Source organism: Monodon monoceros, unplaced genomic scaffold, assembly GCF_005190385.1.
Source record: "Monodon monoceros isolate NGI ecotype Baffin Bay Population unplaced genomic scaffold, NGI_Narwhal_1 Super_Scaffold_3, whole genome shotgun sequence".
NCBI lineage: Eukaryota > Metazoa > Chordata > Mammalia > Artiodactyla > Monodontidae > Monodon > Monodon monoceros.
In genome coordinates this window covers 20,323,302-20,347,320 of record NW_021703780.1, presented here as the reverse complement: position 1 = coordinate 20,347,320, position 24,019 = coordinate 20,323,302, and the positions used below count along the sequence as shown (strand labels likewise).

The window sequence follows — 24,019 nt, the reverse complement described above, 5'->3', positions numbered from 1 at the left end:
GTTAAAATGGCAACACTACACAAAGCAATCTACAAATTTAATGAGATCCCTATCAAATTACCCATGACATTTTTCACAGAATTAGAACAAATAATCCAAAATGTATATGGAACCATAAAAGACCCAGAATTGCCAAAGCAATCCTGAGGAAACAAAAACAAAGCAGGAGGCATAACTCTTCCAGACTTCAGACAATACTACAAAGCTACAGTAAGCAAACAATGGATCAATGGAACAGAATTGAGAGCCCAGAAATAAACCCACACACCTACGGTCAGTTCATCATCTACAAAGGAGGCAAGAATATAAACAGGAAAAAGTCTCTTCAGTAAGTAGTGCTGGGAAAGTTGCACAGCTGCATGTTAAGTCAATGAAGTTAGAACAAACCCTCACACTATGCAGAAAAATAAACTCAAAATGGCTTAAAGACTTAAACATAAGACACGACACCATAAAACTCCTAGAACAGAGCATAGGCAAAACATTATTTGACATAAATTGTACCAGTGTTTTCTTAGGTCAGTCTCCCAAGGCAATAGAAATAAAACCAAGAATAAACAAATGGGACCTAATCAAACTTACAAACTTTTGCACAGCAAAGGAAACCATTTAAAAAATGAAAAGACAACCTATGGACTGGGAGAAAGTATTTCCAAGTGATGAGACTGACAAAGACTTAATTCCCCAAATAAACAAACTGCTCATACAACTCAGAAACAAAAACACAACCCAATCGAAAAATGGGCAGAAGACCTTAATAGACATTTCTCCAAAGAAGACATACAGATGGCCAGTAGGCACATGAAAAGATGCTCAAAATCACTAATTATTAGAGAAGTGCAAATCAAAACTACAATGAGGTACCACCTCACATCAGTCAGAATGGCCATCATTAAAAACTTTACAAATGGGCTTCCCTGGTGGCGCAGTGGTTGAGAGTCCGCCTGCCGACGCAGGGGATACGGGTTCGTGCCCCGGTCCGGGAGGATCCCACATGCCGCGGAGCGGCTGGGCCCGTGAGCCATGGCCGCCGAGCCTGTGCGTCTGGAGCCTGTGCTCCGCAACGGGAGAGGCCACAACGGTGAGAGGCCCGCGTACCGCAAAAAAAAAAACAAAAAAAACTTTACAAATAACAAATGCTGGAGAGGGTGTGGAGAAAAGGGAATCCTCCTACACTATTGGCGGGAATGTAAACTGGTGCAGCCACTATGGAAAACAGTATGGAGGTTCCTCAGAAAACTAAAAATAGAACTACCATACGATCCAGCAATCCCAGTCCTGGGCATATACACCTGGACAAAACTATAATTCAAAAAGATACATGCACCTCTATGTTCACAGCAGCACTATTCACAATAGCCAAGACATGGAAACAACCTAAATGTCCATCAACAGATGAATGGATAAAGATGTGGGGTGTGTGTGTGTGTGTGTATATATATGTGTGTATATATATATATATACACACACACATATATATATGCGTGCATGCACACACACACACGCACAGGCACACACACAATGGAGTACTACTCAGCCATAAAAAGAATGAAATAATGCCATTTGCAGCAACATGGATGCAACTAGAGATTATACTAAGTGAAGTCAGAAAGAGAAAGACAAATACCATATGATATCACTTATATGTGGAATCTAAAATATGGCACAAATGAACCTATCTACGAAACAGTTGCCAAGGGGGAAGGGGGCGGGAGAGGGATGGACTGGGAATTTGGGGTTAGCAGATGCAAACTATTACATACAGAATGATAACAACAAGGTCCTACTGTATAGCACAGGGAACCATATCCATCCAATCTCCTGGGATAAACCGCAATGGAAAAAAATATAAAAGAAGGTATATATGTGTATAATTGAGTCACTTTGCTGTATAGCAGAAATTAGCACACATTATAAATTATCCTCCCTACCAAGGAGGATAAGTGGGAATGAAGCACTCTGTAAAAGACACTTATAAAGCATATTAGAGATAAATTGGTCTAAGAAGCAAAGAAAGCAAGAGTTACAAGAGTGACCAAGTTTCTGCTACTATATCTAGCTGCTATAATATCAAGCGTTATAGAGCCCTTTTTATCTTAATCGTTCATTAGAATATAGATAACTAATTTCTCAAAATGTTGAAAAATCTGTACACACTACAGAAACTATGCACATTACAGAGGTGTCTGTATTAATCTCTGATACTAATCTGCGAAGTACAAAAATGAAATATTTGGGGTATTTAAAAGTCAACATTTAAACTTGGGTGTGCACAAGAAGTGTAAATGATTCCTAAATTCATAAGAGATAAAAGGTTTACAAGATGAGAGCGTTTTTATATTAACCAGACTTACAGAATCTGTGCCAGTGTCTCTACTCGCCTCCCTGCACCCCACACCCTTTCCCTCCTCTCTCCCGCTGAACTCTCCAGGTAAGTTATCTGGGTAGATGTGTATGTTACTTTGGTGACCAGTCCTTTGAAGATAAAGGTAATGGTGCGTGTACAGTCAAAGCCCAGCATATTGTTGTGTATACAGTGTGCACTTAATAAGTCCTCATTAAATTCAATCACATGCAGTATGGTACAGGAAACAGTGAAACAACTGGGGATGAAAAGTGCCTACATCCTCTATCCCAGGAAATCGTTGTGTCCTCCCTAAAAAGTCATCCTGAAAAAGACAAACAACTGATCCTAAGAGAGAAACGAACAAAGCATGACTGTCTGCTTACAAGACCTGTGGGTCGCTCCACTTTGTCAGACAGAGCTCCTCCAGCAACTCTTCTTCATCCAAGATCTCCAAAATGGACTCTTTGAAGATTTTAATATCTGTTTCTAACTCTGACAGGCTGTAAGAGTAGTTGCACAGAAATGATCAATAACATAAACCTATAAAAATATTTCCCTACAAGAATAGTGTCTTTTTGGTGTCTTATCAGGTAGATCCACTTATAAATTCATGGTAAACACTGATTTGTAAAAAATTTTTTTATATTTACTATGCACTCTGAGAATCAATTCCCAACCCCAAAACTACATTAAGTGGTAAAATTAACCAATGATGTAATTTTCAGCATATATTATTTATCTCAGAAACATATAATCACTGTGATTTAAGCTTCTGGGCTCAGAAATTTATCTTTACTCTTAATAACTATGGCAGGTGATGAACAGACTGTTTACTTTTAATTCATAAAAACATCCTAATATTTTCAGACAAAGAACTACTGATTCAGGAATTTTAACTGTTAACTCCTGAATGGATTTTTAGGGGGTACAAATCCTGAGGGCATGTTCATTCAGTCTGTAATATAAATTAAAATATTATCCTTAAATTCTGGAATGCATTATGATAAACAAAAAACACCCATGGACCTTGAAGGGAAAGAAAATTGGACTTGAGTCTAGATTTGCTATTTAGTAGCTGTTAAAGTTTAGACAAGTTACTTAGACCCCAGTTTTCTTATCTTCAAAATGAGGACCATGTCAACAGGATTGCTGACAGGATGAGATGACATCACACACATAAAAGAGACTGATACAGCATTTTATGCAAAATAGCTTTTCAATAAACATTAGTTTGCGTGCCCCCTTTAGCTCAACTTCCTACCTAGGCTACTTTCTTAAAGTTATGAAAGACAGTGAAAATCAAATATGGAAATGAAGGTACTGAGAGTAAGTCACAAAGTAAAAAATGTCATTATCATTAGCAAGACTAGTTGGTATTTTGAAAACAGCTAAGAATTACACTAATTTTGGACCTGAACATACGTTAAACATTTCACTGTTAAGACTACTGAAAGAGAAGTTTAAGACATCTGTGTCTAACTCCCAACTTGGTAAATCACCCATATTTACCTTTTGCCATTTTGTAGTAAGATGTGCAGTTTGCTTCTGTCTATGGAAGAATGTTTGGGATCCACTAAAGCTTCCAATGTCTCAAGGATCAGTGGTTGCAAAATGCTAAGTTTCCCCTGAAGAGTGTTGATCTAGATAACAACATGACCTTTCATAAGAATTAAAACAATCTTTTTAGAATACTCAGGGTCAGTGAATGCTCTGATTAAATACAGAAATCTGTAATAGCTAGCTAGGAAGGCTGGTAACATTTCAGAACATGGTCACTGCTGGAATGCCCATCCCAGATGATTAAAAACTAGATCTCCTAGGTTAAAAGATAACCATGCATAATGTTGTTAGTAAGCTACCATTTGGTTGGCAGGGAATTAACTCCCGTAAGACTCTTCCCCCTACAGACACCAAACACTTATAATGAAAGGAATGGAGGACTGATTAAAAGAAAAGCTGCCGTTCTTTGGTTAAAACATAAACTTGGGCTTCCCTGGTGGCACAGTGGTTGAGAGTCCGCCTGCCGACGCAGGGGACACGGGTTCGTGCCCCGGTCTGGGAAGATCCCACGTGCTGCGGAGCGGCTGGGCCCGTGAGCCATGGCCGCTGAGCCTGCGCGTCCGGAGCCTGTGCTCCGCAATGGGAGAGGCCACAACGGTGAGAGGCCCGCGTACCGCAAAAAAAAAAACCCAACAACATAAACTTTACATCTGGTAAACAATACCTATGTTCTTTGTAAATAGGATACAGTTCAAAACTCCTATGAACAAGGCTCTTTTGAAAACCAAAACATACCTTAGACTTTACAAAATAAACTTGAAAAGTCAAAAGTGTATTTATTATTCGGGTTAATATAGGCACAGCAGGAATCAATCAGCAGATATACATTGATACAGCTATACTAGTTCTTAAAATATTAAAATTCTTCCATACCTGTTGGTAAACAGCATAACAGCAGCTGAATTAAGCAGTAAGATTAATAATGTAAATTCCAACATATACCGTCCATCCCAGCATTAGCTGCTGAGACCTTAGTCAGTCTGTGTAGCTTGCCAGCGACCAGTTTATACCTTCATTTCTTTCCATTTTTTCCCTGCTTAGTAACTGGCTTCAACTAGTCACCATCTCATTGGCTGGCACTAGCTGGTGCTATTGCCTCATTAACCTGAGTAAGGAACGGACCCATCTCCTACTCCCTCAGTAGAGCAAGGCAGACAAAGAAGGGTGCCAGGTTCCAACAACCCCCACCCACTTCATGTCCCCTTAACTCTCCCCTCCTCTTCTCCCACTCTGGCTAGCATGCTCATGGCACTGACTCTTGCATGTAGCCAGGTCCTGAACAGTACTATCCTGACTAATAGGGGGAAGAAAAGATGAAGAAAGATTTGTCGGGGCCAGGAAGGCAGTGACCATCCTTGTTCAGAGCTTGACAGGATCCCCAGACACTCAATGATTATCAACTTAAAGGAGGAATCGTAAGAAGAATTGTACACGGTTTCCATGTCAAACTAGGTCTCAAACACAGGCATCATTTAGCTAGCTCAAACAAAGGATTACACAAACAAAGAATGATATGGAAACTATCAGAATGATTTGATGAAAGATTTGTGCTATAATATTTATCACATGCAAGCAGTTACACAACAATTTAGTTAGAGAATAAAATGGAGTACAGTTAAAACCTTTTGATATGTTCATTTATATATTTAGGATAAGTATTTTGAATTAGCATCCCTGAATACACTTATTAAAATTGAACAACGGATAGACAACCTGAAATGAGCTTCACTGAATGTCATAACATGACTGTCAAAGAGACTCTATGTATACTATACCTAGAGACTTTACATCTATTTGTTTGGGTCATAAAGTTTAAGAATTAAGTACTTTCTGCATATAAGACCCTTAGAAATGTTTTTATTTGGCGGGAGGGTGTGGTTAGGGAAAATGCTATTAAAACAATACCAATGTGTCTTCCTCCTCAATAGCACTGTAAAACCAGAAAACATTCAAGAAGCTAAATAAAAACAGGCTTACCCGATACTGCAGGAGTGCTTCTATAGCTCTAAATTCAAAAGGTAAAGGGTATGTGACAAGTTGACCCTCTCCAGCCAACTGTGAAGGGAGCTCCCGGAACAGCCACTGCTCTAAATTTAAATTACGATAATCTAGTATCAGAAGACACTCTGGAGTTATCACAGCTTTCAAATACTGGGGGAAAAAAAAGAAAAAAAAATATATATATACATGTACACACACACATGCGCACATGTAAGTTGCAGAGTTGTAGGGAAAAAATAACCTTCATAAAATAGGATTTAATACTCTATTTTGGACTAAGCCTAAACCAAATCACTGTTCATCTGGTTTTTCAAAAAAAGTCAAGACTTTTTTTTTTAAAGAGAGGAAGCCTAAAATAAATCCAAGTCTTGATACCTCTAACTCAGTCTCAACAGAACTAGAATTAAACAAATTATGTATTTATTAGGACTTCCAGGGTAATCATGAGAAATATAGAGAACAAAGGAAGCAAGATAAGGTCTTTTTAAAAGTCAGGTATTCAGCAGACTTTTAGAAAAGATTTAGTTTAATCATGATTAGTTTGGCTGAAATGGGAAAGTTTCCTTTCTAAAATATCACCAAAACACATTAAGCTAATTCAAAATGATAAAGATAAGATGTATCCTTAGCACTCTAATTTAGAACACTATGAAATTAAAAATTTATTCTAAAAAGAAAGACTGACATCTTTTATGTTAGAAGAGTAACATAGAAGAGCAGCCTGTGGCCACTGTATTAGTGATATAAAAATCAGAAATTTTTCTTTCACATTTTCCCCATTTTACAGCTGACCCTTGAACAACACTGGCTTGAACCATGCGGGTCCACTTACATGCAGATTTTTTTCAGTAGTAAATACCACAGTACTACACTATCTGTGGTTGGTTGAATCTGAGGATGTGCAACAGCAGATATGGAAGAACTGTGGCTATAAATTATATGTGGATTTTTGACCGTGTGGAGGTTCAGCGCCCCTGACCCCCATGTGGCTCAAGGGTCAACTATAATATGAACATTTTTATTCAGAAAAGTTGAAAAATTACACAGTGAATACCTATACACATACCAATTCGATGATACAATTAACATTTTGCTAAATTTGCTTTATCACATACTTCTCTATCTCTTCATTAAAGAGGTACTGTTTTGAAGGGTGCTAGCTATTGATAATAAAAGTGAAGAATGTGTTTTGGAGAAAAATCACTTGGGAAAAGACTGCTTCCCTTTTTAATTTTTTAAAAAATTAATTCTAGATAAATTGACAAAAACCTGCCATCAAAGACTTTTTGAAGAAACCAAGTCTCATGTCCACTGCAGGGCCGATACCATTGAGACCTGCATCCCCTCATCTATTTCCAAACCTTAAACGTTAGCCCACCAAAATAACTTAAAGCTTTCGATAAAAATAAAAGTTTAAATTAAGATGATAAACTTTAAAGGATATTCTTAGGCTATTTGGAAAACCAGAATATATTTTTAGTAGCTGAAGTTACACTACAATTACACATAACTGTATACAACTGAAAATGTCTATTATAAATCAAGATTCCTTCTCTTATTTCAGAAACTAGAGACTAAATTCAAACAGTGAGAATGGAGACCAAAGTCAGATCTTTTCCATCATAAATAGAGCAGTGCTATGCCTGCTGAGTATATGTATATAATCCATGTAAAATGAGTTTTACTCTTAACAACATGTTATATTATAAGATATTCTATGTTTCACATAGCTATTTTTATTACGAAATTACTTTTAACCTAGTTATTGATCAAGATAGTTAGGAACTTTTATAAGACTGCAGTGGAGAAATGTATATGAAATAAAATCCTTTACCTCCATTCTCATGATAATCCTATTGTTTCTGGTTGTGATGCTCATTAAATGCTGAAACCTCAAATCTCTGGCTTGAAGACCTAATTCTTGATATAAGTCAGTTTTCTTCTTTTCTATAAAAGAAACATGTTCAATAAAAAGAGTGGGTAAACCAATAAACCAAAAAGTTTAGATTTTTATATCAGAGTACCCCTCCCACCACCAAGATAATCTTCTATTACTACCAGAAACAAGAGCTAAACTGGGTCTTTTTAATACCCATTTCTACCTCAAAAACATACTCAGGCTAAATCTGGTCAAACTAATTTTTCTTTTCTCCTTTTAACCATACTTCATAAAATTTCTCTGTACTTAGAAAAGCCCCTTGGGACCAATATAAAAACCATAGCTATACATCATTGGAATTTACAGTATCAATTTCTAGCTCTAGATTCATGGATTTTTAAATATGAACTGTATAGAACTACAGTTCTATTTTCTATTTTTTCCTTACTACATTATCAACTTCAGCATTTTAAATCTATGAACAGACAAGTTCAATTTTCTTTGTTCTTGGACTAATACAAAATGAGAAAATGAAGTCAGTTCTCACACTAGATTCTCCTACCCAAGAACTAAATTTATTACCTAAGAGAAAGCAAAACAGATGAAGAAACTCAAGAAATGATGCTGGTAATAGTAGCATCTATTCTTGTAGTATCAAGCCACACCTGTGACAGAGCTCTAAGTAGAACAACCTTTTGAAGGAGATGCCGAGCCAAAAAATGCCCAAAATACTCCACTAGGATCTTAGCAATAGCAGGAACAGGACCACGGGGTGGGAAGGACATGGGAGACCTGAAACCTGCACCTGAGGTCAGACAGTAAAGTAATGCTTGGTTTCATTTGAAAAAGTAACCGTCCATAAGAGCCATCACTGGCAGAGTTCCATCTGACCGCCATCCAGTGCCCTGTCCCTTCTGTCTGCTGTCACCCAGTGTTACTGCAGTAACAGTGGTATTATGTGATTCTCTGCCTTCAACATGGTACAGGAGGAGAGGGACATGAGGACCAGGGCACTGGAAGGGAGACTAATGGAGAGAAACAAAAGGGAGAAGAGTGTTTCTCTCTCAGCTGCACACCAGCCTACGCTCTTAACATCCTATTAGAGTGAAAGTGGCTCCTGACACAACAACAACACAGGTCAGGTGTTGCCAGTTCCAATTAGGACAGATGGGCAAATGCTGAAAAAGATCTCCTTCAACACATCCATATATGCAAAGAATATTCTACTCAAAATATTATAATTTCTTGACTTCCAGTGGGTTCACTCATTCACTGACGAGTGATTTAAAAGAAAATTACAGATACTCACCAAAAGAAGTAACCTTTCCCGCTTTGTCAAATTTTGTCTGGAGAGAGATAATAAAATATTATTTTCTCCCAAATCAGTACACTATTTATGGTATCATATCATATGGCATTATAATCCTCCCAAATACTGAAATACAGATAAAAACCATAACTGCCCTTAAGTTAAATTCAGTCATGAGTTAAGGGTCAAAAAAAAAAAATTCCCTTTCCCTTTGCTAGGACAAATCTTACCTTGGATTAACTTTCTAACTTGGTTCCCCGGGAGATCTGATAAAGGAGTGTCAGTTGTGTTACGAGGCAACAACGCTTATGGCAAAAGTGCCCAATGACTGGTAGACAGACTGCTCTGGACTGGAAAGACTAAGAACAGACTACAGACACCTGTTGGGAAGCCATGGTTCTGTCTTTCCCGAGTGTAGTGGTTCCTGTAACTGACTATGCTCCTTACGGGAGCCCTGGATGTGTCTCTGGGATGGTTACAAGATACTGGCACTAGAGGGCCTGGGGATTCTAAGCCAAGGTGGATCTCACACCCACATTTGAGAATATCCTCTCCTCGCACCTGAGCTGTCACACAGGGGGCCACAGGAGCCCCTGCGTGGCTGTAAGGACTTCTTTTGAAGAGAAAACACCTAATGCTGCCCTTCTGCACTTCCTATCCTTTATCCTTCTGAACAGACTGGGACCAAGTGTGGCTTATCTTGTGAATCTAATTATCTATGGGAGGCTATGAAGTCTCTCTGGTGGGTGTTGCAGAATCAATAAATGTTTACAAAAAAGACCTCTTCTGATAGTTTAAAAAGAGGACACAATGCAGAAACTGCTTATTTCCTATAAAGCAGAGAGAAGGTTTTCCTGTAATACTTGTCCATAGTCAAGTTTGAAGATGTCAAATAATATTTAATGAAACACTAGGTACTGAGCTGTATTAATTACTATTAAATATGCATTTTCAGGAAGACACACTCTAAGATACAGTTGTAGGTCCAAGTCCTGGGTTATTACCATGGAAAATACACATGCTGTGTTAATAATAACACAATAAAACCTCACAATATATATTTCAGCTTGCTTCTCATGAGCAAAGATAAGATCAACAGGAATATATGAGTATCATAAAACATCAGAGTTCAAGGGAAATTTACATCAAGGGAAGCTTTATGTTTTGTGTAATACACACTAGCTTACCTCCTTACACTTATTTCACAAATATATACGTCTGCTGCAGAAATTTGAAAATAAAGATAAATAAAACTATTTGGTCACAAATTTTAGAGAAAACCATGCTAATATTTTACTGAATGTCCTTCCAGACTTTTTCCTATTAAATATGTTCATGTTACACACACTTCTTTGCAGTCTCCCCTCCACTTTCAACTTAACAATGTATGGTGAATATTTTTGCATCTCAATATTTATATTTTTTCCTTAATGGGATCTTTTTGATTTAAAAAAACCCATGAGATCATACAAACTGATTTTTTTAAAAAAATGTTTACCTTGTAATATAACTCACATTATTTCAAATAGCATCAACTGATTTTAAGTGCTCTTGGTAGACAATGATTTCATCTGCAAAGAACCTTCGTTCAATATTTAACACCTGATTTTGTACTGTTAATTCAACTGGCTAACTCTTCCGGAACAGCGAATAAGAGTGATAACCCCCAGAACTACGTGTAAAAGTTATCTTGTTCTGTATAGTTGATAAAGAAAAGTTCTTATGTTAGTATGCCTAAATAATAAGAATGATATATAATGGCTAATATACACTGAATGCTTACCATGCATGAGATATTATTCTTAAGAGTTTTACATATGTGAGTTAATTTAAATCTCACAATTCTATAAGGTGGGTACTTTTACCCCCAGTATACAGATGAGAAAACTAGGGCACAAAGATGTTATAACTTGTCCAAATCCATCCAGTTAGTAAGAGACAGAGTTGAGATCTGAAATTAGAAACTCTGGCTCAGAGCAAGCACTTTATTTTTCTCTCTCTAAATATGTGAGACACACCATTTGTGTTATTTTATTCAATTTTTTTCTGAACAAAAGAGAAAGCTGCAGAGATCATGACCCTTCAAAGCATGCACTCTCAGGTAATACACTGCTGCCCTCAAAATGCTTCTGCACATATTACGTTGCATAGCACAGGTTCAAGCCGTTTTGTAATTAACAGCCTTCAAGGATTTCTAAACAGATTTCTGGAGAAATCTTGAGTATTCAAATAGGAAGCTCTGAATTGTGATTTGAGCCACCTGTTCTAGTATTAAAAGATGAGCTCTATAGTCATTAGCAAAGTTTCAAGAGTGCTGTGAAGCAAACCTAGCTGGTACTCAGGTCACTGGCTAAGCAAAAGACAATGACTTATAAGGATTCATTATAAAACAAAGTAAGTAGTATCATCAAACGGACCACACATACTCACCACAGTAAACATCGGGGCTACACTGGCTAAAGTGGCTTGAGAGACATCAGAAGTTCTAAACCGGTGAATTTCACCTGAAAAACGAATCAGAGAATTCCTTGTGATCATATGATTGGTTTTCACATGCAGCTAAGATACAATTCTCACAGTATGTGGAGGTCTTCAGCCTATTTTACTATGTTTTGAATCTTTTTCCTAGAGGGAAAATAAGAAACACTCTTGCTAATATTTGTAGGTGATAATGTTATGTTTGGCAATGAATGAGTAGCTTAGGTGAGGCGTTAGAATCATCTGTGGATTCCAGTCACCGCTTTTCCTTTCTAAGTATTATTGATATCTTATAGTAGGATGAACAAGTGTATAACAATGTTCTGAGATTAAAATAAAATGTCCATTCTTTTTTGCCTAGTTTAGAAAGGCTCTTCATGCAAGTTACATTGGTACAGTTTGGAAAACATACATTCCAAGAACCACGTGACCTTTCAGCAGTCCAATATCAGGATTATTTGACCTATAAATTATGAAACCTACTGATTTTACTTCTATGTACTACGTTCTTTTCCACACATATACTTTAGAGTGAACATACTTATGAAATAACCTACTGCACTGGAATGGAGACCGCAGTGAACTGGAATAAAGACAAATCTTTATCTGAAAATAAACCTATTTAAAACATGTGATTTAAACTGAAGTGAGCTCTCAAGTATAACCAAGTAAATGTAATGCCTGACAAAGGACACTGTTCAAAATACTAAACATAAGAGGAATGAACAGAATTCCTATCTACAGAACGTGTAGATATATTCTCACTTCTGATCTTATTCCTTCCTATTACATACATTTAAAGACATGTAATTTGTTACCACCTGAGGTTTGTTGGTTCCCTTCTACAAAATACAAACCATGTTATGAGGGTCAGCTGAATAAAGGTTAAAGAGCTACACATCAGCTTTTGCTAATCAGTCACAAGTTAGATAAAATGTTACCATCTAATGTTTTGTCCTAAAACTTTAGATGGGCTGAACCTGGGTTCCCAGGCATTTACCAAACAAAGAAGGGAATATGAAATGTAACCCAATTTGGAAAGAGTCTCCTAATGGGTATGAGGAAGAAGGTGGAGATGGTGAGTTACTTCGGGAGCATTTTGAGAGTACAACTGAGAAACTTACTTGAGGACATTTTTTGCGAAGCCATATATTTTAATGCCTTTTGTTTCTCAGCAATATTAGCACCCACACTGTCACATTTGTGAAAATGTCAACGTATTACCGTCATGCTCTATCATTCAGGGGGAAAAAAAAATAACTCAAATTTCAACCCCTCTCCCCCCATCCCCCGACTCCTTCTGGCTGTCTGGTTACACAGTACTTGGAAAAAAAGTCAGATCTTTCTCAGAAGCAACTCTTCCCATTAAGTTTCAAAGTCTTCAGCCTCACCTCTAGGTGCGTCCCCACCCCTTAGCTGAGCAACTGGAAAAGGTATAAATGTGTCCGTCCATAAGGAAGAGACAGAAGACAGGGAAAATACTTAAAAAAATATTTCAGGTAGATAAGCCTAATCTTAGCTTCAGCACTATGATGACAGGTAAGAGCGAAACTCTTTAAAGTCTCTTCACAAGCGCACTTAGGCCTGGAGATTTGCAGCCGGGGCGGTGGGAAAGACAAGAGGCCTGTCGGGTCGGGCTCTAGCTGGGCACAAGGCGCAGTGCTCAGTCGCGTTCGGGGCTGGTGGGACGCAGCTCGGCACGCGGACCTGTGCAAGGGACAAGAGCCGGGCGCCCAAGGGCGGACCTGGAGGCCGAGGCCGGAGCAGCCACGTGGGCTCCAGCGGTCGGGTCGGGACCCCGGGATCACTGCAAGCCCGGCGTCCCGGGGCTGCGGGGCGGAGAGGGTAGTACCTGCCGTGGGGAGCCGGCGGGGCCCGTACAGCGGTGCGGCCCACCTCCTTCCGAGCAATTGGGCAGCGCGGCCGCAGGCGGCAACGGGGCGAGTCCCGGGGGTCAAGCCCAAGGCCAGAGAGCACAGGGTGCGCCGGGGCAACCTCACCGCGCGGGGCTGGAGCTGGGCCAGGCTCCGCAGGCATTCCATGGCGCTGGAACGAGGAGGAGGCAGCTGCAAGACCCCAGCCCTTCATACCTGACGGTAGCGGAGCAGCCGGCACCTCGCGACCCCGCGCGAGCGCCCAAGCTGCGGCCGCTGCCTACCGGGCATGCGCGGAGCGCGCCTGCGTCTAACTTACCGCGCATGCTCGGACGGTGCCTTTGGGTGGGCATCTCGTGTCCCTCGGCCAATCGGAGTTTGCCTCCTGCACCTGAGTCTGTACCTGTAAAGCGAGTAGGGACCGGCTCGGGGGGGCGGGGCGCGTTTACCTGCGTGAGTCGAACGATCTAACCCAGATTCGACCCTTAGGGCTTTGGAGCCGTCAGGTCGGCGCGTAGAGCGTCGATTATTTCTATTAACTAGTAATCGTTAAATGTGAAAAAATACCCATCATGTATATAATGCTTTGCGGTCTCTGGAGCATTTTCATACGTATGATGCAGTCTGCAATTTGGAAGTGAGGAAATTATGCCCATTCCCAGCTCAATTTATATTTAAGTTTAATGTAGCAAAAATAATTAACCGTCATATGGAATGATATATTAAATTTTGCTAGTGAAGACTGAGGAACATAAACGCGTAGGATTTATAGTCCGTATTTAATCAAATGTAAGATAGTAACAATTTCAAGGTGCCATTTTATATACCACCAAGAAAGAAAAATCGCTGATAAACTTTGCTCTCTAATTATATCATTTAGGAGTCATCCCAATTTCAGTCTGTAAAATGAAAAAAAATGAGGCTTAGAATTGATGAAATATAGTATATATACATCTTTTTAAAGTGTGAGTTAATAGACTTGTCCCTTACAAGGTAGAAATGCAAGGCAGACACAAGTTTTACAGATTCCCATTCAATCACTATGTATGAATACAGAGCTGAGGAAACACGAGAGAACTTTTTCCCCCCCTGTAGGGTATCGAGACTGAGGATGGATTAGGCGGCAGTAGACAGAGAGAAGGCTTCCAAAACAGGGGACATTTGACTTGAGCATTGAGGGCAAAGGAGGACTTCAAGCAGTGCTTCCTTGGCAGTGGGATGGGGTGGGGTTTGGAAAAGAGCCCTGGGTATATAGTACATGACTGGTAGATTTTTCATGTAACTAAGGGCAAAAAGGATGAAATACATCTTTCAAGAACATTGAGTGCCTTCAGAGACATTTCTTGGAAACAATATGTGATAACTTTTTTAATACTTAGTCCCCAGCATGAAGAGACAACTCTGTTTAAGATGACCCTTACAGAGCCTTAGAAAAACTCTGGGACATGGCCAGACACATGGCCTTAAAACTCATGTCAAGGATTTAGAATTTCATCTGAGAAGGGTGGGAGCTATTGTGGGGACTTTGAGCAGAGAAGTAAATCTGATTTATGTTTAAATGGATGGTTCAGGCTGTGTGGGGAAGAGATTACAGAAAGGTAAGTGTGGAAGCAGAGAGATGGTGATGATGGTTTGGGTTAAGGTGGAGGTGGTGGAGACTGGATGGATTTGGTGCTATAAACTGAACGCTGAGTTGACAAGATTTGCAGATGGGATGTAAACTAAGAGGCATAGAAGCTGACTCCAAATTTTTTGGCCTAAACAACTGGGAGATCGTGGTGCCATTTACTGAGCTAGGGAAATTTGGAGAAGAGCAAGTTTAGGTGGAGAGCAGATGATGGCTTGGCATTTGGTTCTGGGCATGTTAAATTTGAGAGCTCTACTAGACAGATATCTAAGCATAGATATCAAGTAAGCAGTGTGGAGTCTGGGGAGATTTTGGAGCTAGATATATACATTTGGGACTATATAGAAATATTTAAAGCCATATGATTGGGTAAAATCTCTTAGGAGGTGAGACAGGAAAGAGGAAAGTTCCTGTGATTCAGCTCTAGGTCCTCCAACATTTAATGGTTAAGAATCGAAGATGGATCCAGCAGAATATGAAAAGGCATGGCCAGGAAGGAGAAGTAAAATTAGAGAGGGTGGGATCCTTGAAGCTAAGTGGAGAAAGTGTGTCAGGAATGAGGAAGTGATCAGTTATGTCAAATACTACTGTTTGGTGAGAAATGAGAATTGTCTATAGTGGATGTGATGCTGTGGAGCTTACTGGTGATCTTGACAGGAACAGTTTTCAGAGAGTGGTAGCAAATGGGATCTGGATTATCACCTTCCTTTTTTAAAAAAAATGTTTTTATTGGGGTATAGTTGTGTTACAATGTTGTGTTAGTTTCTACTGTTCATCACCTTCCTTTTCATCTCAAGCCATGACAGAATCCCAAAAGATTCTGCACCTATATAACAATTTGGCTTTAACGTTCCTTAATCTCTTTCCTTACATCTTGAGCTTCAAAGCACGTTGGTGACCTAATCCCCCAGGATCACACTCTGGATTGTGTTCTCACCCAGAATTGTTTCATCTCAGAAATGTTATACCAGTTATGCACACCATATCCTCCTGGAGGCTCTACACCCACAGTGATTATATTCTCCCATCAGACCCTTCCTGGATACTCTTCCTTCTCTACCCAGCCCAGATTATGTAACTGATCACTGAAACCACTAAGACTTGTACTTGGAGCATGTTGCACTCATGGGATATAATCATAGAAGCCACTTTATTTTTGTCTCTTTAATCCTGCCGAGTGGGGCTAGTCTTTCTCTTGCCTTTTGAAAACTGGAGCTCATTCCATGACTTCTCCGGTCTTTCAGTCCTATGTTCATTTTAGTCTCAATTCAGCAATTTAAAATATCCACTCCCTATTATGTTTAGTGAAATAAGTCAGAAAAAGACAAATACTATATGTTATCACTTATATGTGGAATCTAAAAGGTAAAATGAATGGATATAACAAAACAGAAACAGACTAATAGATACAGAGAACAAATCAGTGGTTACTGGTGGGGAGAGGGATGTGGGGCGGGGCAAGATAGGGGTAGGGGATTAAGAGGTACAAACAACTATGTATAAAATAAATAAGCTACCAGGATACAGCACTGGGAATAGAACAAATATTTTGTAATAACTATAAATGGAGTGTAATCTATAAAACTTTTGAATCACTATGTTGTGCACCTGAAACTAATATATTGTAAATCCACTATACATCAATAAAATAAAACATCCACCCTGTATACTTCAATTCAGTAATTTGCAGTGTCAGACCCAGTATACTAATTGCTGTTTCAATCTTCATTCAAAGGAAAGACTTGGTTCCTCTTTCCTTGTTAGGCCTGGGGGCAAATAAGAATTTTGGGTGTGGGTAGAGATTCTGGGCAGCTCCTTCTACCCCTTTCCCATTGCCTTTCTTATTCTGTGGCTGCTGTTTCTGACCCTGCTGGGGCAGTGAAGCAAAGTTAAGAGTGAACCAGGGCTTCCTTGGTGGCGCAGTGGTTAAGAATCCGCCTGCCAATGCAGGGAACACGGGTTCAAGCCCTGGTCCGGGAAGTTCCCACATGCCGCAGAGCAACTAAGCCGATGGGCCATAACCACTGAGCCTGCACTCTAGAGCCCACGAGCCACAACTACTGAGCCCACATGCCACAACTACTGAAGCCCACGCGCCTAGAGCCCGCGCTCCACAAGAGAAGCCACAGAAATGAGAAGCACCGCGACCAAGAGTAGCCCCTGCTCGCCGCCAACTAGAGAAAGCCCGCACACAGCAATGAAGACCCAATGCAGCCAAAAGTAAATTTAAAAAAATAAATAAGTTTAAAAATACATAAATAAAAAAAGAACTAAAAAAAAAGTGAACCAAATGTGTTTATTGAAAGATGGCCCCGTGTTCTCTCTAGGCAGGGCAGATTTTAAGCTGATTTCATCATGGGCATATTCACGTGGTCTCCAGAGGACCACCTCCCTCCCTCTCCCATCCCACCCCCCAACCCAGGGCCAACTGATTGCCATTGCTTTGATGTGGGCAGTGATCGTCCTGATCACTTTCAGATTCTTCCCCTTCTTGCCTCAGATGACCAGGTTCCTCTCTTCCTGACATGCTGCTCTTTGGGGCAGGATCCTTTTAAAAACAACTTCAGATTGATATTCCTCTTGTCAGGTCTGCATCTAGGATTTCATGCACCTTTAGAAGGAGTGCAGTTACTTCCCTGCAGAGCTGGTCTCCCTTGCCCAGGTGTGAGTCTAGGATCTCTTCCAGCTCTTGGAGGGCTCGTAAGTTCCTCTCACTAGACTTGAAGTGAGTGGGTAACACTTCCCCTACTCCTTTCTCTTGATGGTCGTGGTAGATTGGGTGGGATTCCCAAGCACAGTTTTTTTTTTCCACATCTTCCATATAATATCTGCCCCTAAGTCTTCAGTCTTTCAATACTTTTATATTGTGAGAGGTGAGAGGTTGAAGAGCCCTGTGATGGCTGCTCAGATTGTTCCTGGGGAATTTGCAGCTGGCAATCCATCTGGTAACTCACTTTGGTGCTGATACCCTATCTTGGCATCTCCGTGGAAGCACCTACACTCCTTAGCACCTTTGATTCTGTTGCACCTCTTTTATTTATTTGTTTATGCAGTCATTTATTTCACAAATATTTATTGAGCATAAACTTCATGCCAAGTATTATTTTAAGTTCTAGGGGTAGAGGAGTGAATGAAACAAGTCCCTGTTTATACTGAGTTGAATAGTGCCCCCCCCCCCAAATTTATGTTCACCCAGAATCTCAGGATGTGACCTTATTTGTTTTTTGTTTTGTTCTGTTTTGGCTGCGTGGCATGTGGGATCTTAGTTCCCCAGCCAGAGACATGGAACCCACACCCCATACAGTGGAAGCGCAGAGTCTTAACCACTGGACCACCAGGGAAGTCCCAGGATGTGACCTTATTTGGAAGTAGAGTCTACAGATTTAATTAGTTAAGGATCTCAAGATGAAATCATCCTGAATTTAGCGTGTGCCCTACAATGACTAGTGTCTTTGTCAGAGAAAGGAGGGAGATTGGGACACACAGACCCAGATAGAAGACAACCATGTGAAGATGGAGGCAGAAACTGGAGTGATGCTGCCACAAGCCAAGGAACACCAGAAGCTACCGGAAGCCAAAAGAGACAAGGAAGGATTCTCCCCTAGAGACCTCAGAGGGAGCATGGTCTTGCTGACCCGATTTTGGTCGTCTAGCCTCCAGCACTGTGAAAGACTAGTGTTCTGTTGTTTTAATCCACCTAGTTTGTGGTCCTTTATTAGGGCAGCCCTGGGAAATTCATAAGCTACATGTTTTCATGTAGCTTAAATCCTAGTTCATTGGGGCCCATAAAATTCGCAGCCCCAGCTCTGCCCTCAGTGCTGCCTGCCAATTATTTTGCCCTCTCTCAGTCCCTTCTTTTTTTCCCCTAATACCTCCTTTGAATATTTACTGGTGTCCTTAAACCTCTTATTCCAGCCAAGCTCTACTCTCTCTTAGCAGATGGAGTACTCTGCAGTCATTTAAGGTACAAAATAATTTTACAGTGTCAGGAAATACAGTGATATAGACCAAAAGCAAGTAAGACCTGTTATAATTTTACATTTTCCTCTGGCTTAACTTCAGTTCTGTCTTTTATGGCTCTTTAATATTTGGCTTTGGAATTCAAATCAAAGCCTTCGCCCAAAATGTTTTGGGCCTTTAAGAGAAGTACATTCATTTCCTTTGGAGCCTCAGATGCATTTCTTGAAAGTAATTATATATTCTGGTCATTCTTCATCCCTTCAACCAATATTTCCAGGCACTGTATTTAGCTCTGGAAATATAAAAAAAGAGAGATGCGATACTTAGCCTCAAGGAGCTTACGTATCAGAGACAGACATTAAAAACATGATTTGAGGGCTTCCCTGGTGGCGCAGTGGTTGAGAGTCTGCCTGCCGATGCAGGGGACACGGGTTCCTGCCCCGGTCCGGGAAGATCCCACATGCCGCGGAGCGGCTGGGCCCGTGAGCCATGGCCGCTGGGCCTGCGCGTCCGGAGCCTGTGCTCCGCAATGGCAGAGGCCACAGCAGTGAGAGGCACGCGTACCGCAAAAAAAAAAAAAAAAAAATTGTTATTTTTTGACCATGCCACACAGCATGTGGGATCTTAGTTTCCCAACAGGGATTGAACCCTCGCCCCCTGCAGTGGCAGCACGGAGTCTTAACCACTGGACCGCCAGGGAAGTCCCTCGATTTTCATTTTTCAATGGTCACTCTGGCTTCCCTTGGAGACTGGGTTATGGGGGGTGAGAGGGGAAGCAGGAAGAGCTTTGGGAGGCTGCTGCAGGCATCCGTAAAAGATTTGATGGGGGCTTGGATGAGGACAGGTGAAACGGATATGGAGAGGATAGACTGAAGAGTTATTTAGGAAGTAGTGTGGGTAGGACTTGGTGACTGGGGAGAGGGAGAGGGTGTATTAGTGCGCTCAGGCTGCCATAACAGAAGTCCACAGACTGTATGGCTTAAACAACATAAATTTATTTTCTCACTCTTTTGGAGGCTGGGAGCCCAAGATCAAGCTGTTGGCAGGTTTGGTTTCTCCTGGGGCCTCTTTCTTTGGCTTGCAGATGGCTGCCTACTTGCTGTGTCCTCACATGGTCTTTTTTCTGCACACGCACATCCCTGGTGTTTCTCTGTAAGTCCTAATTTCCTCTTCTAATAAGGACATCTGTTAGATTGGAGTAGGGCCCACCCTAATGGCCTCATTTTTAACTCAATTACCTCTTTAAAGGCCTTATCTCCAAATACAGTCATATTCTGAGGTCCTGGGGGTTAGGGCTTCAAAATATGAATATGGGGACCCAATTCATTCAATGACAGAAGGTAAAGATGAAATCCATGACTCTGGGAGAAGTAAAATACTGAATTATGGTACTGTTGACTGAGTTAGGAAAACCTGGAGGAAGAGATAGTTCAGAGGAAAGACTGGGAATTTTACATTGGACCTGCTGTGTTTGAGACTGCCTAGTAAATAATCCAACTGAATAATAAACAGATCATTGGTCTGGAGCTAAGAATATGGGTTTATCTAGGCTAGATGGATAAATGTGGGGGATTTGGCGTATAGATAATCAGTGAGGCTACAGACGTGCAGGAGATTGCCTGGGGGCCAGGGGGTGTATAATAAGGAGGGGAGAAAAGGGTCCAGATCACAGTCTCCAAGGCACACCAACCAAAACCAGAGTGATAGAGGAAGAGCCAGCAAAGGAGACTGAGGAGTGTGGGTACTTTGTCTGTTGTTAGCATGTACTGGCCTAAACAGCGGTGACCCCCAAATAAAATAGTGGAGTTACCCTGAAAGAACACTGCTTTTCACTATGGTGGCAGAGTAGTTATGGTGAGGGCCTAGAAGTTACTATAGCTCTAAATTTCACTAAGATCCATAAGGAAACAACCCATGGGTCTCCTTGATAAAAACAAATGCAGATCCCCAGGGTTGATGTGAGAGGAGGGTTCTCTGTGATGGGTTTAGGAGTCTGGCCCATCGTCCTTCTATTTTTTCCCTTGTGGCTTTCTTACTGTCACCACCATTCTGAAGTTGAGGTTCTACTCCTTTTTAAAGTCCTGGGTTAAGCCAGAATATTTGAGTTTATCATTATATACCAAGCACTGCGCTTAAGCACTGCAAGTAGTAAACTAGAGGAAAAGAGCTGGCGCAATATCGTAGTACCATGATTATACTTTTCCACACTTATTTCAACTGCTAGGTTTCCTTAGGGCAGTAGTTTCTAACTTTTTATTTAATCACAAAAGACTCCTCGTATTATTTTGTCCCACAGGATCTATAAATTCCTACAATATTTCATCAGATGAAATGAACTTTTATGTAGTAAGTGTCTACACACCGAGATTTTAATTTTAGTTAGTCTAAGAAATTTTCTTGTAGATAAGTGTTCAGTTGTTATTGGAGTATTTTTAAAATGTTGAAAATAGCTTTCAGACTTCTCTTATTTTCACAGAGCCTAAGGATTCAGAGATCCCAGGCTGGGGCTCCAGGTCCTAAAAGAATTGCTTTTCCTTGGTTGCCAGAGGGATGAGTATGTCGCAGTCAATCTTTTCTCTTTTCTCCCGCTCTCAACGCACCTGTCGCTAGCAGGCATGTTTTCCTAATGAAAACATTTCAGATCCACCTGGAGTTAATTTAAAAACTTCACTCTCCTAGTATTTCGCTGAGAAGAATAACTGAATTTGTATCTCACAGTAGCTAGCAACCAAAACATCCAAATATATTTTCTATTTTGAAGAACAATGGTTAAACATTGTAAATATATTACATTATAAGGCGAAATATATAATCCAAAAGGATGTAGTCAGACATGAGACTGAGTTCAAAAGAATCATCCTTCCTGAATTTTTAGCTTTATTGCTGGAATTCTAACAGAATGTATTTGGCTTTGCAGTTAATAACTACTACTTTTTTTTTTTGAAATTTTAACACTGAATGTTTATTTGAAGAGACTAAGAAATCTCCCTTGCATTTAAGGTGTGATGGAAGTATTGTGGTTAAGTCGAAAAATACACAAGAGATGAAGAAATACTACTTGTTAAGTTGAAGGTTTATATATTACAAATGAATGAAAAGGATGAAAGAATTCTTATACCAGGGTTTTTTTTTAACCTAAGCTCTATTGACATTTTGAACCAGATAATTTGGGGGTGAGGGCTGTCCTGTATGTTGTAGGATGTTTAGCAGCATCCCCGTCCTCTGCCCCCTAGGTCCCAGTAGCACCCCTTCCCTGAATTGTGACAATGTCTCCAGACATCACCACTCTCTCCTGGGGAGCAAAATCACTCCTGATTGAGAACTACTGTATTTTATAACAAGGAGAAGAATCCACAAAACCCCAAGACCATTTTTGCCTTTAGAAGATATATCCCTTTCGATGTTTCTAGACATATTCTTCACACGTGGTAGACATTAAAAAGTGAAAATCTAATGGTACCAGACTCCAGTAAAATATGATTTTTCCTGTTTTTATGGCTTAAATGTGTGTGCTTATTTATTTGTGTGCGTTATCGCAAACCCAAATCCCAGCTTCTAAAATCACGTTCCTGTTTACATACAGCACCTACAATGGTGAGTGGGCTTCTCTGGGGTCTGGGTCCATGACAACACCTGGTGTCTGCAAGAGATAGGTTTCCCTTGTTGGAAAATTTTCAAGGAATTTGGCCACAAGAGGGAGCACTATTCCTATGCTGGCTTATTTATTTATTAACTAACCTGCTTGTCCCACAGAGTTCAATGATGCAGGGAATTCCTAATACAGGAATCAGAAACACTGCTAGTATACTAGTCAGGATTTTCCAGGGAACTCGAACCAAGAGGATAGAAGGAGATTTATTACGAGGAACTGGCCCACACGATGATGAAGGCTGAGAAGTCTCTTGATCTGCCATCTGCAAGCTGCAGGCCCAGCAAAGTGGGTGAGTAGTTCAGTCTGAGTCTGAGGCCTGAGAACCAAGGGAGCTGATGGTGTAAATACCAGTCTGAGGGCAGGAGATGAGGCATTCCCGCTCAAACAGAAGGCAGGAAAAATAAAAAAGGTGGAGAATTCCTCTGCCCTTTTTTCTAATCAGGCCCTCAGTGGATTGGATGACACCCACCCACACTGGGGAGAACAATTTACTGAATTCATTGATTCAAATGCTAATTTCATCTGGAAGCACCTTCGCAGACGCCCAGTCAAGCTGACACATAAAATCAACCATCACAACTAGTTTACCCATCGTGAATCTAACCACATCTCCATTTTTATAATCGAAACACTTGCCACTACATTTATTTTTTTCAGTTACATTTTTTGAAACCAGTAGTGTAAGATAGCACCTTGTTGGGCTGTGCTCCATAGGCCTACAAGGGCTGTGCTTGCCCAGCTTCAGGATGGAAGAAAGAGCCTGGAGTGAGCAATCAGAAACATCAATGGCTTAGTGGATGGGCGAACTTACACTTCTGAAGCCAGGTCCTGGAGCAACACCAGGTGGACACGAATTGGAGGTAGTCTTACTCCTGGGGAGGGCGGGGGGAGGTTACCAGTTATAGGGGAACTGATGTCAGGTGGGCTTATTAGTTACCAGGGAAACCAGCAGAGGGGAACGCCCCTCACCGCCCCTTTGATAAGCTCTCAACAGCTGGGGCAAGTATGTAGGAAGGTCAGTCTTGTGAGTAGGGTGTAGGTGAAGCAGGCCCTGGTCGGGCGGGGAGGGTACAGAGAGCAAGAAAGCAGCCATCTTGAGTGGCCTGACCATACATACCTGTAGATGAAAGATTTCTGCACCACATAGATGGTTTAAAGAATTTTTCAGAATAAAAGTATTAGAACTAATATCCTCTCCTTTGGAGAAAACACAGGGTATATGGTGACATCTGATAACTGGTGCAGTCTCCACCTTTATGTACCAAATACAGGTGTATTGAGAAGGTGTTTAATATAAAGCAGGATTTTAGACTTTTTTTTTTTTTTTTCCGG

The 24,019-nt window shown here is 40.6% G+C and overlaps 1 protein-coding gene across 1 annotated transcript in view; it reads right to left on the bottom strand.

Moving 5' to 3' along the window:
- The window catches only part of MRS2 (magnesium transporter MRS2), a 41,564-nt gene extending 27,832 nt beyond the window's left edge, over window positions 1–13,732 (bottom strand). The window contains exons 1-7 of the mRNA XM_029242633.1: window positions 13,427–13,732; window positions 11,527–11,600; window positions 9,097–9,133; window positions 7,743–7,855; window positions 5,885–6,058; window positions 3,857–3,987; window positions 2,731–2,847 (exon numbers count right to left, since the gene is read on the bottom strand). Coding sequence (XP_029098466.1) covers window positions 2,731–2,847; window positions 3,857–3,987; window positions 5,885–6,058; window positions 7,743–7,855; window positions 9,097–9,133; window positions 11,527–11,600; window positions 13,427–13,616 — 836 coding nt within the window. The 5' untranslated portion in view covers window positions 13,617–13,732. The remainder of the gene's footprint in view (window positions 1–2,730; window positions 2,848–3,856; window positions 3,988–5,884; window positions 6,059–7,742; window positions 7,856–9,096; window positions 9,134–11,526; window positions 11,601–13,426) is intronic.
- Between the last annotated feature and the right edge of the window lie 10,287 nt (window positions 13,733–24,019).